The sequence below is a fragment of the Vidua chalybeata genome, chromosome 1 (genome assembly GCF_026979565.1).
Source record: "Vidua chalybeata isolate OUT-0048 chromosome 1, bVidCha1 merged haplotype, whole genome shotgun sequence".
Classification (NCBI taxonomy): domain Eukaryota; kingdom Metazoa; phylum Chordata; class Aves; order Passeriformes; family Viduidae; genus Vidua; species Vidua chalybeata.
This window is the reverse complement of record NC_071530.1, coordinates 145,023,537-145,038,158: the sequence shown is the minus strand read 5'-3', so window position 1 is coordinate 145,038,158 and position 14,622 is coordinate 145,023,537. Positions and strand designations below refer to the sequence as shown.

At 35.6% G+C, this 14,622-nt stretch overlaps 1 protein-coding gene across 6 annotated transcripts in view; it reads right to left on the bottom strand.

Moving 5' to 3' along the window:
• The window catches only part of PHF20L1 (PHD finger protein 20 like 1), a 54,082-nt gene that overhangs the window by 17,286 nt on the left and 22,174 nt on the right, over positions 1-14,622 (bottom strand). For 4 of the 6 annotated variants that reach the window (XM_053958566.1, XM_053958574.1, XM_053958558.1 and 1 more), the window contains 5 exons: positions 11,159-11,411; positions 8,965-9,150; positions 8,553-8,759; positions 1,318-1,536; positions 1,065-1,121 (listed from right to left, as the gene is read on the bottom strand). In XM_053958566.1, the coding sequence (XP_053814541.1) occupies positions 1,065-1,121; positions 1,318-1,536; positions 8,553-8,759; positions 8,965-9,150; positions 11,159-11,411 (922 nt within the window). The remainder of the gene's footprint in view (positions 1-1,064; positions 1,122-1,317; positions 1,537-8,552; positions 8,760-8,964; positions 9,151-11,158; positions 11,412-14,622) is intronic. The other 2 variants (XM_053958589.1, XM_053958595.1) reach the window with 1 other exon arrangement.

Genomic DNA, 14,622 nt, shown 5'->3' with positions numbered 1-14,622 from the left:
GTATTCCCAATTAAGATACCAAGGCAGAAAAAATACAGCAAAGTACACAAAATATGTAACATCACATAAATAGCTTATAACTTCTATTTTACTTACAGTTTATAACAAAAACATTTGGGCAAGAGAAAAAGCTTTCACAAGGGCAAAATTCCCAATTATAAAGGTTACATTGTCCTAAAAACACTTATTAGGCCTACAGAAAGACATTTGGAGGAAATTTCAGTATCAGAGTGCTGCTGTCAGCACTCTGCACTATACAGCGGCATCCTCACAGAAAACTCGAATTTGATACATTTTTTATGCTGCAGTTCACTTTTAACCACTGTTGGTATATACACAAGGACAAGCACTTTGACTCTGAAAAATTCTATTTATCCTGTTAATTCTCCCCAGACAAAATACATCCCACATTTTCACTCCACAATAATTTCTTAAGTTATCAGCAGTGAGACAAATAACAAGGGGATTAAGTTGCTATAAAAAATATGCCTCAAAGCCAGGATTGTTTCCTGCACACAAATTTGAGCAGTCTTATCTTCTTGGGGAACACAGAGACAAAGCTTTTACCTCCTGGAAAAACAAGGTAGAATCACTTCTGAATTCTTGCCAGTCTCTAACAATTTATTCTATTTTGAACAAAGGATAAAAACAGAGTCCTTTTAAACTGTATTTTATTTCATGAATTGCCAAATGTTTTGCTAGTAACCCTTGTTTGCTCCTCCCATCTCAAATCTGACAGCACAATGAAGTAGCAAGTATTACTCATTCTACTAAGAAAAACCCCAATCAAATGAAAAATTGGAGGCAGTGGGCCTTGTATAGGTACTTTAGGATCCTTCAAACTCATTGCTATGGGCACTTTCATATTATCTTACAAATTACTCTTCTGTTACAAACCTGTCATATGCATAAAAACTCTTTTTAGAACCTTAACAAACAAAAACTGCAGCTGGGCCCAGGAATTACTTTATGCTTTTATATTTGCTCTCCAGAAACAGGAAGTAAACAGGAAGTGTTACAGAATTTTTCTTTTTTTCATAAAAATAATATTGCTCTCTACATACCATATGCTGAAGAACTTTTCTCTTCCAGTTTTCCTTTTCTTTCCATTCTAGCTGCACCTGCAAATTGAAGAATGTATCACATAAGGCCAATGTCTGGCTGATGACCTAATTTCTTGTAAAAGTCATTAGACTGTAAAAAATCCTAATGGCACACAATATTAAGAAACATACAAACAAAAGAATTATTTTTAATGTCCTTTTACAATTATTTTTATTGTCTAAAGCACTGGAAACAAAAAGTATTGTATTTTACCAACTTCTGAATGCTTGTCCTCCTCAATCACGTTCTTTAATATTTTCTCCTTCAGACTCTCAAAACATTTCTCCTTTACGGGCACAGAGCACTGTATCTCTGTCCCTTCAGAGCTCACTGATGTGGAAGACCTCTTTTTTTTACTATTCCCTTTGGGTAACTTGAGACTATTGGTTAAAGGCATTTCCAGATGCAAGGCATGTACATGGGACGAGGGTGCTGAAAACAAGAAGATGGATTTACTCGGCATTCCATAAGGATTGCAGCCAGCCAGGGCTAGGTCAGATCACTGAAATGTTAATATTGGTCATCATTACTGCACATGAATGCCTAGATCTTAGTCTTACATACAAGACAATACATGCCACAGAAGGTTTCTTCCTGTATTTTGGAATTTGCACTCACTTTTAAACTACCTGTACTGGTTAAAGTGTACTTTTGCTGACACTTTTAAGACTTGTTTCATTTTTTTTTTTTTCACTGTAATAGGAACCCACTACAAGAGTAACAGTTAAAGGTGCTGACACTGTCAGTATCATTTAAGTTAATGCTCCATTACGTTAACAGAGAAATTAAGCTCTGGTAAAATATTTCTAGTCCTATGTATAAAACATTTCTGCTTATTGAGTTTTTCATATATTTTCATATATTTTAATAATATTTAAATAATTCACTTTCTTTCATTAATCCACATTTAAATAACATGTAAAAGTACCGTGACTTGTCAGAATTCGGCATCATATACTGACAATTCTTATCTTGCACTATTTAGAAAAGTTTTTCCAGTGAAATATTTAATTGTTATTTTAGCCCTTTATTAGGAAGTAACGAACTGTAAACAAAACGAAACTGAAATTACAATTTTCACTGCTAATATTTATAATAATATTTATAATAATTTTAAATAACCAAACTAGAATAAAAGTTATTTATAAAGAACATTATTAAAGTAACTCAAAACTCTCTATTACTGTGCCCATCAATATTGTTAGAGCTTCAAGATTGATCAAATTGTAATTAGGAAAGCCTAATTTTCATCAGACCCTTGGTCCATTTTACGACCATGCCAAGGACATATTGTACAAAAATGCAGCTATGTGAAATCACAAAGGGCTCAGGTTTTTCTGTGTCAGCTGTAAAAATTTGGAGGCACCAGTTACCTTTGGTGTCTCTCAACAGAAGAGCCCAAAAAAAGCATAAGCATGTTAAAATTTTTTTTTTTTAAAGTCCTGAAAGACACTTGAATATGGAGCTGATCTGGAATGCATTAAATAAGTTGCATTAAGATAATTTGGTAAATTCATCAGTCATAAAAAGATTCTGGGGGAAAGAAGCCATCAAGCCTTCCCAACAAGGACAGACCAACCCAATTCTACTGGAATAGAACTCAGCTCACACAACACCTACTCCCACTGCTGGGCCTCCCTGGGAACACAACTAAAATGCCACTAGTTGGAAAGCTGAAGGACCAGCAAGAACAGAAAGTGGTCCATCACCTCTCACACAACACAGCACTTTTAACACCAGGTGTCCCCAGCTGCAGGACAGCTCTGCACTGTGCAACCCAGGCAGCAGCAGCTGCTCAGCTCTGTGTGCTGGTTCCTGCCACACAGCACAAGCTGCACAGCCACACCTGGGGCTACCTGAGTCTTTCCACTGCCTCAAATCAACCACCTCACCTAAGACCATCATCCTTTTCACACTGATTCAGGCTCTTGCCTATGTCTGTATTTCAGATGCATTTAGCTTGCTGGAATACTTCTCATTGGCACAAAACATTATCCAAATTATTCCTTTCTTAGGTTTCCTAATTACCATTTGTCTCTGTTACAGGACTGAACTGCTCTGCCATCTGTAGAGCAATAAGTATATTTTAGCACATTAGTAAAAGAAAAAAGTGACACTTTCCCACATCATCATGCTATCAACGTCTTGTCTCATTTCTAAGAAGAGCACAAAAGGATCACCCAAATGCACGTAATTCATTTAGATCACTGCCATTTTTGATGAAAAGATGTGAGAACACTCCAAATCTCAACAGAAATTCAGTCTCAACATTAGATGAATTAGTATTTAAACTTTATTATTGAGAAGAAATCCTGACCTGACATCCAAATATGATTTAATAACAACATCCACAACACAACAAATTTCAGTATCTCATTAATTTTCAACACAAGCACATCTGACAAAGTGATTAGTAACTGCTTGAAGGAACACTTATATTGGGCAGAAATCTCTCCAGTCAAGCAAATACCCCTCTTGCTGTCAGAAGTCCCCAAACTGCCTTTCTATAGTAACTTGAAAATAGAAACTGCTATTATGCCTGTATACATTGCAATGTTATTCTTGGCTTTTACTTTTCTTCATTGAAAATAATTTTAGATAAAGAATCTTAAATTCTCAAATCCTACATAAAGTGTCAAAGCTTGCAAAGTCTGCTTTTCAGCTGCTTTTCACTATGCCTTACACATAATCACAAAATTAGACAAGGTGGTCAGTCAGAAGGGCAAATAACAAATACAACCAGGAAATATTAGTTCCTTTATGGAAATACTACCTTTTTTTTTTTAACTGCTCCTTTTAATTGCAATTTTATTCCTGTTGAAGAGTCTAGCCAGCCACTTCCCACACAGTGAGCGTGGGAGGTCTGCAGTTAACACTCGGCACAAAGACGACCAGACATTAGACTTGGTAAACTACTGATTTTGTCACCATTCCAAGATCAATTTTATCACTAGAAGACTAATTTCAGATTAAAAAGAAATGCAAACCACAGCATTCCCAGTCCAGTTTATAACATGCTTTCAGTGCTACTTCTCCTGTTATGGCAGAAAGAAGCTACTCAAGCCCCCTCATGCAAGTACAGGCACAGGACAGGATGTTATGCCAGAAGTACAACAGCACAACTGGGCTTGCAGTGGTACTGCTTACTGCAATTCATCAAGATCAAATGAATTGTAGCAATCTGAAGCAACTTATTTTATTGACTGATATTCTATTTCATGGCTTTCCATGTTTAAAATAATCTCATAAATATCATTATCTGCATTAATAAACAACTTAAATCATATTGCAATAGAAATATCAATCATGCTGGTCATGTTTAATTTAGTGCTTTAAATTCCCAGTGCATAAGATCAATTTTATATCTAAACAGACTTTCAATTGTGTATCACAGATTAACACTGAACCCTGCCCAAAATTATGCTTTTAGGAAGAATAAGCCAATAAAAGGGTTCTTGCTTGCCTCATGACCAGCCCAAACTGTGAACTTCAGGGCAGAGATTTGAATGGCAGGCATTCAAATTAGGGAGTAAATCTGGCTGTTAATAGATGGTAGAGGTAAAACAAACAGCCCCAAAGTAACATGAGAAAGTAACAAGATGAACAATAGTTCATCCCTTTTAAAAGAAAGGTAAACCAGAAACACTGGCAAGAGTTTTTAAAAAGCGACCAATCTCATTTTCCAAAAATTTTGTACATCAGCTGTTTCTTGTTCCTGCTACAGTAAACTGTTACCAAGGAAATTATATAAAAGTATGCAATGTTTTTTTTTTCTTTTAGTCTTAAATGCAAATTTCTCCTATACAGTTAATCTAATGTTACCCTATCAGCAAAATCATCTGTTGGTGTTAGAATAGAAAATAACAGCTAGTGATAATATTGTTGTATCAGCATTACAAATATTATATTGTTAGATTAGAAAGTGTAACAATATTTTCCTTTTACTTAAACTTCAAAACCCAGATTGCTTCCTGAAATTGTGTTTGCTCAATATATAACAGTTACAGTAACATAAATGGTGCAGGGTTACAGAAGCCTAGAGAAAAGATCACAAATTTAAAGAGAAGCACAACTACAGAAAGACCTGAACTTCATATATTCAGAATGGCAAAACTACTGCACTCTTCGAGTATTCACATTGACTGTGGATTTAAAATATTTGAAATGCTAAAGTGATCAAATGTCAGTTATCTGCATTTTAAGCAATTTGGCAAATGAAAGTAAAGATTCTTAGTTATGTGTGTGCAGTAACAGGTGATCACAAGTAGGACCTCGCAATAGTTTAGTAAAGCAGTACCTCTGTCCAATAATGGGTAGTGTACAGGTGTCTACCAAAGTACACAGCACTTCCATGGAGCCTTTGGATTGAATGAATTATCACAGAGCTTTTGTTTTGCCTCTACAAAATGTTAAGGTGTTAATTTTGAGCAATGTTTTTGAAATCTATGTGCTAATACTATGAGTTGCCATTTATGCATCTTCACTTCAGCACACCTAGTCGCTCTCCTCTGAAAGCACCTTGTGAATAAAGTCACTAAAAATGCATAATTTTTAACAACACCAAATTATTTTTTTCAATTTACTTAACTGATAGCCTCCATCAGAAGTCACAATGTGCAACATCACAAATTGCATCTCTGGGCTTAAACCAGCTCAGCTCTGTTACAGAAGGGTCAGGGATCGGACCAGGCTGTTCAGGCTAAATACCATTGTGAGGTATCTCTGAAACCATTCACAGTTATCTACTTCAATAATTACAAAAACAGCAGGTCTCACTTAAGTGCACTTAACAGAATCTGTAGTGATGTCAAAATCTAGAACTCCAAATATGTCCAGACCGTGTTAATAAAATCTTAGCAGCAGAAATGCCATAAACAGATGCAGATTTATAACAGTTCTTTCAGATCAAGAAAACACAGCTATAGAAGAGTGTGGATTTTACACCAAGTTCTCAATTTGCAATGGACAGGGTCACAAAGCATACATTTAAACAATGCAGTATTAAACTGCACTTAGGTAGATATTTCTGCATAATGCAAATTAACTTTCCGCAATTACTTCAAGAATTGATAGGAATGAGAAAGGAAAGCTTTGGGTACCTCTCCTGCATATATTTGCTTGCTATTGTTTAGAAATTACTGTTTAGAAATTATTGTGAAGAAAGTACTGATATATAGAGTGGACCCTATTTATTTTCCTGAAGCATGCAAGAATTTGGTGTAATTATGTGTGCTTCAGGAATGTGACTTGAGAACCTGTGCTATTTCAAAGGCAAAACTATGCCTTCTAAAGCAGAGCACAACAAATTTATTCAGTTGTGTAGACTAATTCCAGAGGTTTCAAATCTGAACTTTAAATTTATATTTTTCTTTTAAGATTATGAGGATAAACATGTTCCACCAGAGTCAAAAGAGTGGGGTGAACCCAGAACACATACGGATTTTACTTATAGAATCCTAGTGATACCACTGACAGAGGCAGATAGCTCCAAAACCTGCAATGAAATCTGTGAATTAAAGATATCAAACTGCTTGGTTTAGTCTTTCAGGCCACAAAGGTGATACTCAAGAAGCCGTTGGGCTACAGGCTGCAACCTACTGAAGATTTCTAACATTTGGACAAAAGGTCAGTATGAAAGTTCAAGACACAGTTCCATTTATTACATGATGGAAAACTGTAATACATGAAAATTAGGAACAAAACAGATGAGCCTAGAAGGCAAAAACCCAGAAGACAAAAAATGTAGCTGGCAAATCAGTTCCTTTAGAGCTTATAACTCTTAAAATTACATAGATATGAAAAAAGGCTCATTAAGATTCATATACAGTATAAACTCTATCCTCTGGTAGAGGTTACAAGCACCTATGGCTTCCCACTATGGACTCAAGCAGTAACAACAGACAATTTTATCATGGAATTTTTCCTTGACACAAACTATGTGGACATGTCACATAATTCTGAGTCATTATATAAAGCTGGCTCTAAATGAAACTTATTATTTTATTGCTTCACTTTTGGTCAAGACCCAGCTCAACAAACATGTCCAAAGTGCACTCTTGAGTGCTGGGTTTAGAACCAGATCACTCTGATGCCAGGCCTGAGCCAGGCCTATGACAGGAGCAGGCAACTTCCAGCATTACAAGCTATACACAAAATGAGCCAGAAGATATATCAGAAAAGCCAGAAATTAAATTTCTAGTAAGTGAAATGAGTTTTACCAAACAGGAAACAGATGGCTGTTGGAAGCTGTTGATTTCTTTTACGATCTTGTTCAATGAGTGGGCAAATACAAAACTCCCAAAAGCACTTCTCTTAGTGGCAAAAGACATGACACAAAAAAGACTTTTATAGAAGTAATTTTCCCAGGAATCTGTAATTCTGCGCTATGCCATGTATCAAGGGCAAATGAAGACTGTCACATGGTTTCACTCAAGTAATTAAATAATATTTTAATGTTTTAAAAAGCTTAAGTGGTGGCTCACTAGAGATACCCACAGCACTTATTTGGACAAATTAGTTTAAGAGCTTCACAGATTAATAGAGCAAGATACAGTTTAACTGTAGTAACTCTATCTTTTAAGGTCATGCTGTCCTCCCTTACCATCAATCACATTTATCAAAAACTTTCCGAGCATATTATAATAATTTGATATTTTTTTCCCCTCTTCTTACTTTTATGAACAATTTTCTCATTAAACAAAACAAAACAAAAAAAGGCTTTAAAATAGTTCTTTCTTGGAAGCCAGTTAAAAATGGTATGATACCCACATATGAGTCTTATAAAAAATTTTATGAACACCTAGCATATACTGGATGAAAACATCCCACTTTTAGGGTCTGCAAACCACTGTGTAAACCCTTCTCTAAATCTCTAAGTTACATCTATACAAGTGTTTCACATAAACCATGGTAGTCAGTAAACTGTTGCAAAGGGAGAGGCAGCCTAGAGCTGCAGCACTGGGCTTTGTGCTGAGGGTGACCAAGTCTATCTAAAAGTTCTTGGGGATTTTTCAGAAATATTTTTAAGTAACATTTTGTGGCAAGCAAAGGACAGAATTTTCACCGCAAAGGGACTCAAAGCAGAGGAATGCTGACTGTCTTTGAGAACACCCTTGTTTTAAAGCTGAAGCCACAAATTAGTATGTTAGTAAAAACTTCACTTCGTTAATTATTTTTACAACTTTTAGCAATAGCAAAAATATTTTTGAAATACTGCTTACTACATTCCACACTTTCAGATTCTCCTTAAAGCATGTTAGAAGTGCCAAAGCAGCTCTAAGCCAGTGAAGACAAAGAATATGCAGATGAGTGGAGTCCAGAAGAGAGGCAGGAATTTGAGTGTGCAGAAAAGAAAATAAAAAGTATCTCCTCTTTCTGTGGGATTGAATACATATACATTTTAACCCTACAACTATAAATCTCTCTGGTTTTATACTGAATCTCTTTACCTGACGCTGCTGTAGCTACTCTTCCATCAATTACTGCTTTGGAAGAAAGATATGTAATCATCTGAATATCTTCCTTGTCTTTACTGGAATATTCATTATGCAAAGTGGATTCTGCAGATAATGGTGCTGTAACTTCCGAACTACGGCTTAAATCAAGAGGGAGACATGGTCCACGCTTCTCAAGTGACACATGAGCAACATCAGGTACTACATAAAAGAAAAAATTTCATATTAAAAAAAACACATGGTCCAACAATCAACAGTCTGGATTGCAGTGTTACATAACATAGGAACAGCAAACAGCTTTAGCTACAGCAGTTCAAAATATCCCATTAGTTGAAAACCATGAAAGGTCTAACTTTTATGATTCAATTTCACTTGGGCAGTTCTTTATTAGATTAAGATACATTACCCTCCAGTTTTGATGACTGTTGGTTTTGACCACTGATGGAGAACACTTTTCCATCAGTAACTGAAGAGGGAGAAGAAACTTTTTCTACAGAATCATCAGGCAAGGAGCAAGTGGCTAAACGCTGTGATCTTCTTCTCCGTTGGCTATGTTTGTAGGATCTAGGGGAATTCACTGGCTGTGATGGACCTAAAAAGAGATCTTTCAATGTTCATGAAGCAGAGAGATACACCATCATCTTACCGCAGCATTTGAGATCTAAAGATGGGGAGTGCTTTTAATAGCTCTTATTTGCAAAGCTGGTAACCACAGCAAAACTGATAAAAGTAATTACAGAACTGTGACTACCAGGAGCAAAGAAAGATTTATGCTCAAGACATGATTCTGGTTTTTGCTTATTATAATAGGGCACCTACTTCCCCACAGTGGTAAAGGTGGTTGTTTTAGGCAAGCAGTGTATTTACAGTAAGCAACCCTCCCCATAAAACCCAGGCAGCAGGTTACTTACAATGGAATGGGGGCAATAGAATTTAACAATAAACAGAACAAATGATCACAGTTAAAGATCTAAAAAGTTATGGATAATGTCAACATACAACTTAAAAAATAATCGAAATTATATCCCACCTTCTGATAACCTGATATCAATACCCCAACTGAAAAACTCAAACACACACTGCCAATGCATGGCACAGTAAGAAGGCTCAAGAACTTTATACTTAAAAAAACCCAAACAAATGGGGGAGGAGGACTGATATAGGTTAATATAGGCCTGATTCATTAAAAACAAAAAAAACACATTCCCCTAACTCCAATATTACCCAGTTCCACGAAATTTTGCCTTAGAAAAAAACATTTAAGTTACTATTACACTGTAAATTACTGTTCTCTCCTTTTTGTACGCAGTTTTTAGAGTCAGATATACAGATTTAAAAATTAAGACACAGCGAACTAACTTTCCACTAGAGGCAGAAAAAAGTTGGAAGCCAAAGATTAAGGACAACACTAACAAGATCTAAACTACTAAGTAACCAAGTTTTAAATTAGATGTTTTTAAAAATATTGCTACAGGGAAGTCCAACTTAATCCAAAATAAAAGCATGCTTCAGGAAAGCTACTTACCATTGCTCTAGGGGTGGGGATGGAAGGCGCATTACAATATGGATGACTGCTAACATTTTGTGGGGACAAAATACAATTTTTACCAATGTGTCCTGAATAAAGAAGGCTGAATTTGCACTCCTCCCTCTCCCACTCATTTAAAGTTATCTATGAGCAAAGATTAAAAAGAAACTTAGCTCATAAGTGAAAATACAAAATCAAGGTTATGGGGAACACATAATACAGGCTGAGTCTTCCATCCTCAATCACTATACTAAAGTGAAAAAAAAAAAAAGTAGCTTTTGACTTACTGAAACCTGCATTTATGTTAACCTTTGGCCTCATCATTTAATATTCTTTAGGCAAAGAATCTGGCACTAAGCAACACTAAAAACCTAATGTAATCTCAAAAAACAAAATCATAGAAATACCTTAATATTTGCAAAAAACAGCATATTCAAGTATGCAGCATAAAGCTTTCCCTATTCTTCTGATAAACAGTATTTTCGTGCTTGGCAAATCAGTTACACGTTAAGAAGCTGAACACCCATGGGATTTTTCTGGGACAAGGAAACGCAACTTTTAATATTTCTCCACTACAGATCTTGAACCCATCTTCTCTTTCACATTGTGTTTGGAGGAAATATCACATAAGGTGACGAATGGCACAGCCAACAGGTACAGAACAGCAGCCTGCTGAAGGTGAAGTTTCTCAGAGAAAGAAAGGTCCACACCAAGGTGTACGTCTTTTCTTTTTAATGAATCAGGCCCTTTTCAGAAGGGAGGTTTGATTTTTCCTGTATCACTGTTAATGCTAGTGTGGAGATTTAAGCTAGAGGGAAAGCCAACCCTTAAATGCCATGACTCTATAAATATCAATATATTATTTAAATATATTATTTCTGATAGAGTAATTCAAATGCCTTATTATGTGACTTGACTTTTTCATATAGTGAGCTACCCCTAATTCTCCCACTTGGACATTTTATTTAAAGCAGGTTCATTTTTAAAAGCAATAGCCATTTACAACCAAAGAAAATTTCTGTATATCTCTTAGAAGTAGTTACGGTATTTTTTTTAAAATGTCTGTGCTCACTAGTTTTATTTATCACAGAAGAAGGAAGCTGAGAGACCAGCGTCAAATCCTCGACTTGTATTAATTCTGGGGAAAGTGGTGATTTAGGGGGCTTTATACACCCAGAAGAATCTCCAGATTCTTGTTTGCATTTCTTGCTGCGAGCCTTTCCTGAAGACAAAGTTGAGGATAACAGTGCAGGTTTCTGAATGTTGGCAGAACTGCTAATATCAGCTTCATTTTTTTTCTGACTTTGTGGTTTAGGTGAAATCTCCTGAATAAATAATAAAAAATTGATACTTTTATTTCAGTTTCTTCGTTGTAGTTCTTCTATTCTATTTTGATTTTTTTAAAAATAATTTTAGTACTCAAACACATAATAAAGCAACATTATTTTATGTACAAATGAAAACAATTTAAAATGCATCACATTAAATTTTGCTTTTTTTAAAGGAGCACTACCAATTTTTTTTTCAGTATTCAGAATACTCAATTCTTACTATTTGAAATACCTGCAAGAAAACTGAAAATAAAACATTTTTCCTCTATTCCCAATTTAAAAATGCAATAAAGTATTTTTAGTTTTCTCTTTCATCTTCACTGTCAGTACAGTCTCCAAGCAGAACCTGGAGAGCATGTGTTCCCAGCCAGAACACACATACTGATGCACAGAGCATTTCATGCTGGAAGGGACCCAGAAGGATCCCCAAGTCCTCCTCCCTGCTCCTCACAGGGCTGCCTGCTGCTGAATCATGACTGGAAGTGTTGTCCAGACACTCCTTGAACTCTGGCACTGCTATGTGCAAACAATCCTTCCTCAGAAGCACTGCAGCTCTAAAGAATGTTGCCAAGATTTTCCCTACACAGTCATTTCCCCATCCAGGGGGGGGGGGGGGGGGGAAAAAAAAAAAAAAAAAAGGGCAGTTCCTCAGGAAAATTATATTTAACAAGGAATTTGTATTTTTGAGAACCTGAAAAAGTTGATAATGCTCCTTTAAGGAATGTCTGAAACAATGAGAAGCTTCCAATAGTGAGCACACTTTCGCACAACCCCTTTCAGTGCTGGGAGTCTGGATTTCACCACATTATATGTTTGTGCAAACATGAAGAAATCACAACTTCTAGCACCACAGGGTTAAATAGATTGATAACTGTCAGGGGGAAACTGGCAGATGAAGAGTTAAAATAGTTTTTGAAGGAAAGTAAATCAATATATAATGCATCTTTCCAAATTCCTCAATTTTTATCTTTCTTAACACAAACAGTACTATTTTTAGACCATTAGCATGCATTGACAGACATTAGCACTTTAAATTTTTCACTGGAAGTTCCTCCTACATTACCAAAACTGTGCATGTGTTACAACTTGCCTAATAAGGGCAAACTACAATATCTGAATATAATTTCTTAGGCCTGTCTCCCTTCTCATCCCAGTTACATCATACAGCATAGTACCATCTAATAAAACCATAGCTAACAAAGCAGAGAGGTATTTCTAAAATGTGTGCACCACTTTATCCAAACTAGAAACATTGCATTCCTGGTGAGTTGAGGGTATTATTGAGTTTTGTTATGAATTGCAGTTTTATTTTCCACTAGAACTTTCCATGTTCCAATGGAGGAAAAACAAATAAAAGGAAAACAAAACCCCACAAGTGCACATTCTATGTCTGTAAAAGGGTGCCCCTGAATGCTACATGAACAGCTTGCTGGGAGGTAAAGATCCGGTGCAAAACATCCCATTCAGCAGACATCAGTTCTACCTTGCATAATTTCATTACACACATATTAAGTGCAGTTTATTCATTTAAATAAAATATTCCATGAACTGTAGAGTATACCTATGCTGGTTATGAGAGGTATTACCAGAAATTAATTAGAGTCGTAACTTGTAAATAAACAATTTTATTGTTCATCTTCACAGATGTGAAAGACATACTACAGCATCCATTACTTTCAAATTACAAAGTTATTTAAACAAGATTAAAAAAATTAAATTAAGATTTTGATAAGGTGCTTAACCTCTTAACAGGACAAATTAACATTAAAAACCTTAATGAATTAATGTTATCCATCTACTCAGGTCTTGGTCAAAAGGAAATATAACATGACATACCCTAATACAATTAAATAAACTACTGTATCTGCAACTAATTGTCTGAGGTTTTGGGTTTAAGACAACTGTAAACTAAAATGTATAAATATAAACAAAAACTTGCATCAACAGAGTCAGTTTTCAGCTATTGGCCTGAATATTTCTACTGTATTCTGCATTACATTATTAAAAATACCTACAAGATACTTTATCCATTCAATTTTTTAGCAGTAGCAGACAAAACCTCTAAGGAATGTCAGTTTCGCTTGGAAAACCTTTTGGGGAGGTTTATAACTCGGCCATTTTAATTTCAATTTGTATAGGAACTCAGTGAAAAAAGCTTTAAGCTCAAAAAACTTCCTCCCCACAGTTAATTGTTTAAATGTTTGTGAGGTTTCTGGTTTTAGTTATACACAAAAGAACAGGGCAATTTGGGATTTTAGATGCCTCTTTAAAAGAGCTTAACTATTATTTCCAAAAAATGAGGTTTTTCCAGACCATTAGCATGTAAACAATGACAGAGACATCTTGTTTTTTATATCTGATCAATAAAACAGTAACAGCCGAGTTACTAAGTCTGAGAAATAACAAAAAGGTTATAGTAAATATGCACTGCAGTTTATACTGTTGCATACACAGTCTATGTAAACCACAAAGTCCCATTCACCACAATGGGATTCTGCATGGCAAGATTTACATTGTAATGATTCTCCCAAAAACAACATGCTGTAAGCCATTTCACAGTTTTTTGCACATTGAAAATATCACACACAGTAGCAAGAAAATCATAGCATCTTTAATATGCAAAAATTTGAGAAATGGAATGTCATGTCAGTACACTGTAAACCTTTATGCAAAATATCGGTCAATGCATTGGCACTGCAGTGGCTCCACCAGCCCTGACAGTGACAGCATCAAAAACAGAAAATCAGGTTCCATTGACTCTCATCCAATGCAGCATCAATGGAAAAACCAGAGTAATGCAATTATATATCAGCTCTAAAGAACCAGTACAACCAAAATATCAAATCAGGTTTGGGGTAGGGACTGTTCATAGAGTGTGCCGGGGCTAAAGAACAGAAGTGCTTGTTAAAGAATTGCAGGCAGCAAGGCTACTTTGTTCAAATGCTGCTGTTAAAGAATGAAAATGCATACAAAAAAGCTGTATTAAAGATACATTAAGGCTCTGATTTAAATAATTGGAAAACAAAGATGTCCTGAATCAAGACTACTGTTCATCCTTAGCTTGCTTTACCATGCTTAGGCATTCAGCCCTTTTAAAATGCAAGATAATGCACAACTCGGAGTCAAGCAATGCCTGAACACAGTGCAATAAGCCAAAGACAAAATGGCAGCCTCCAGATCCTGCCAATATGCAGGTTTAAAAATC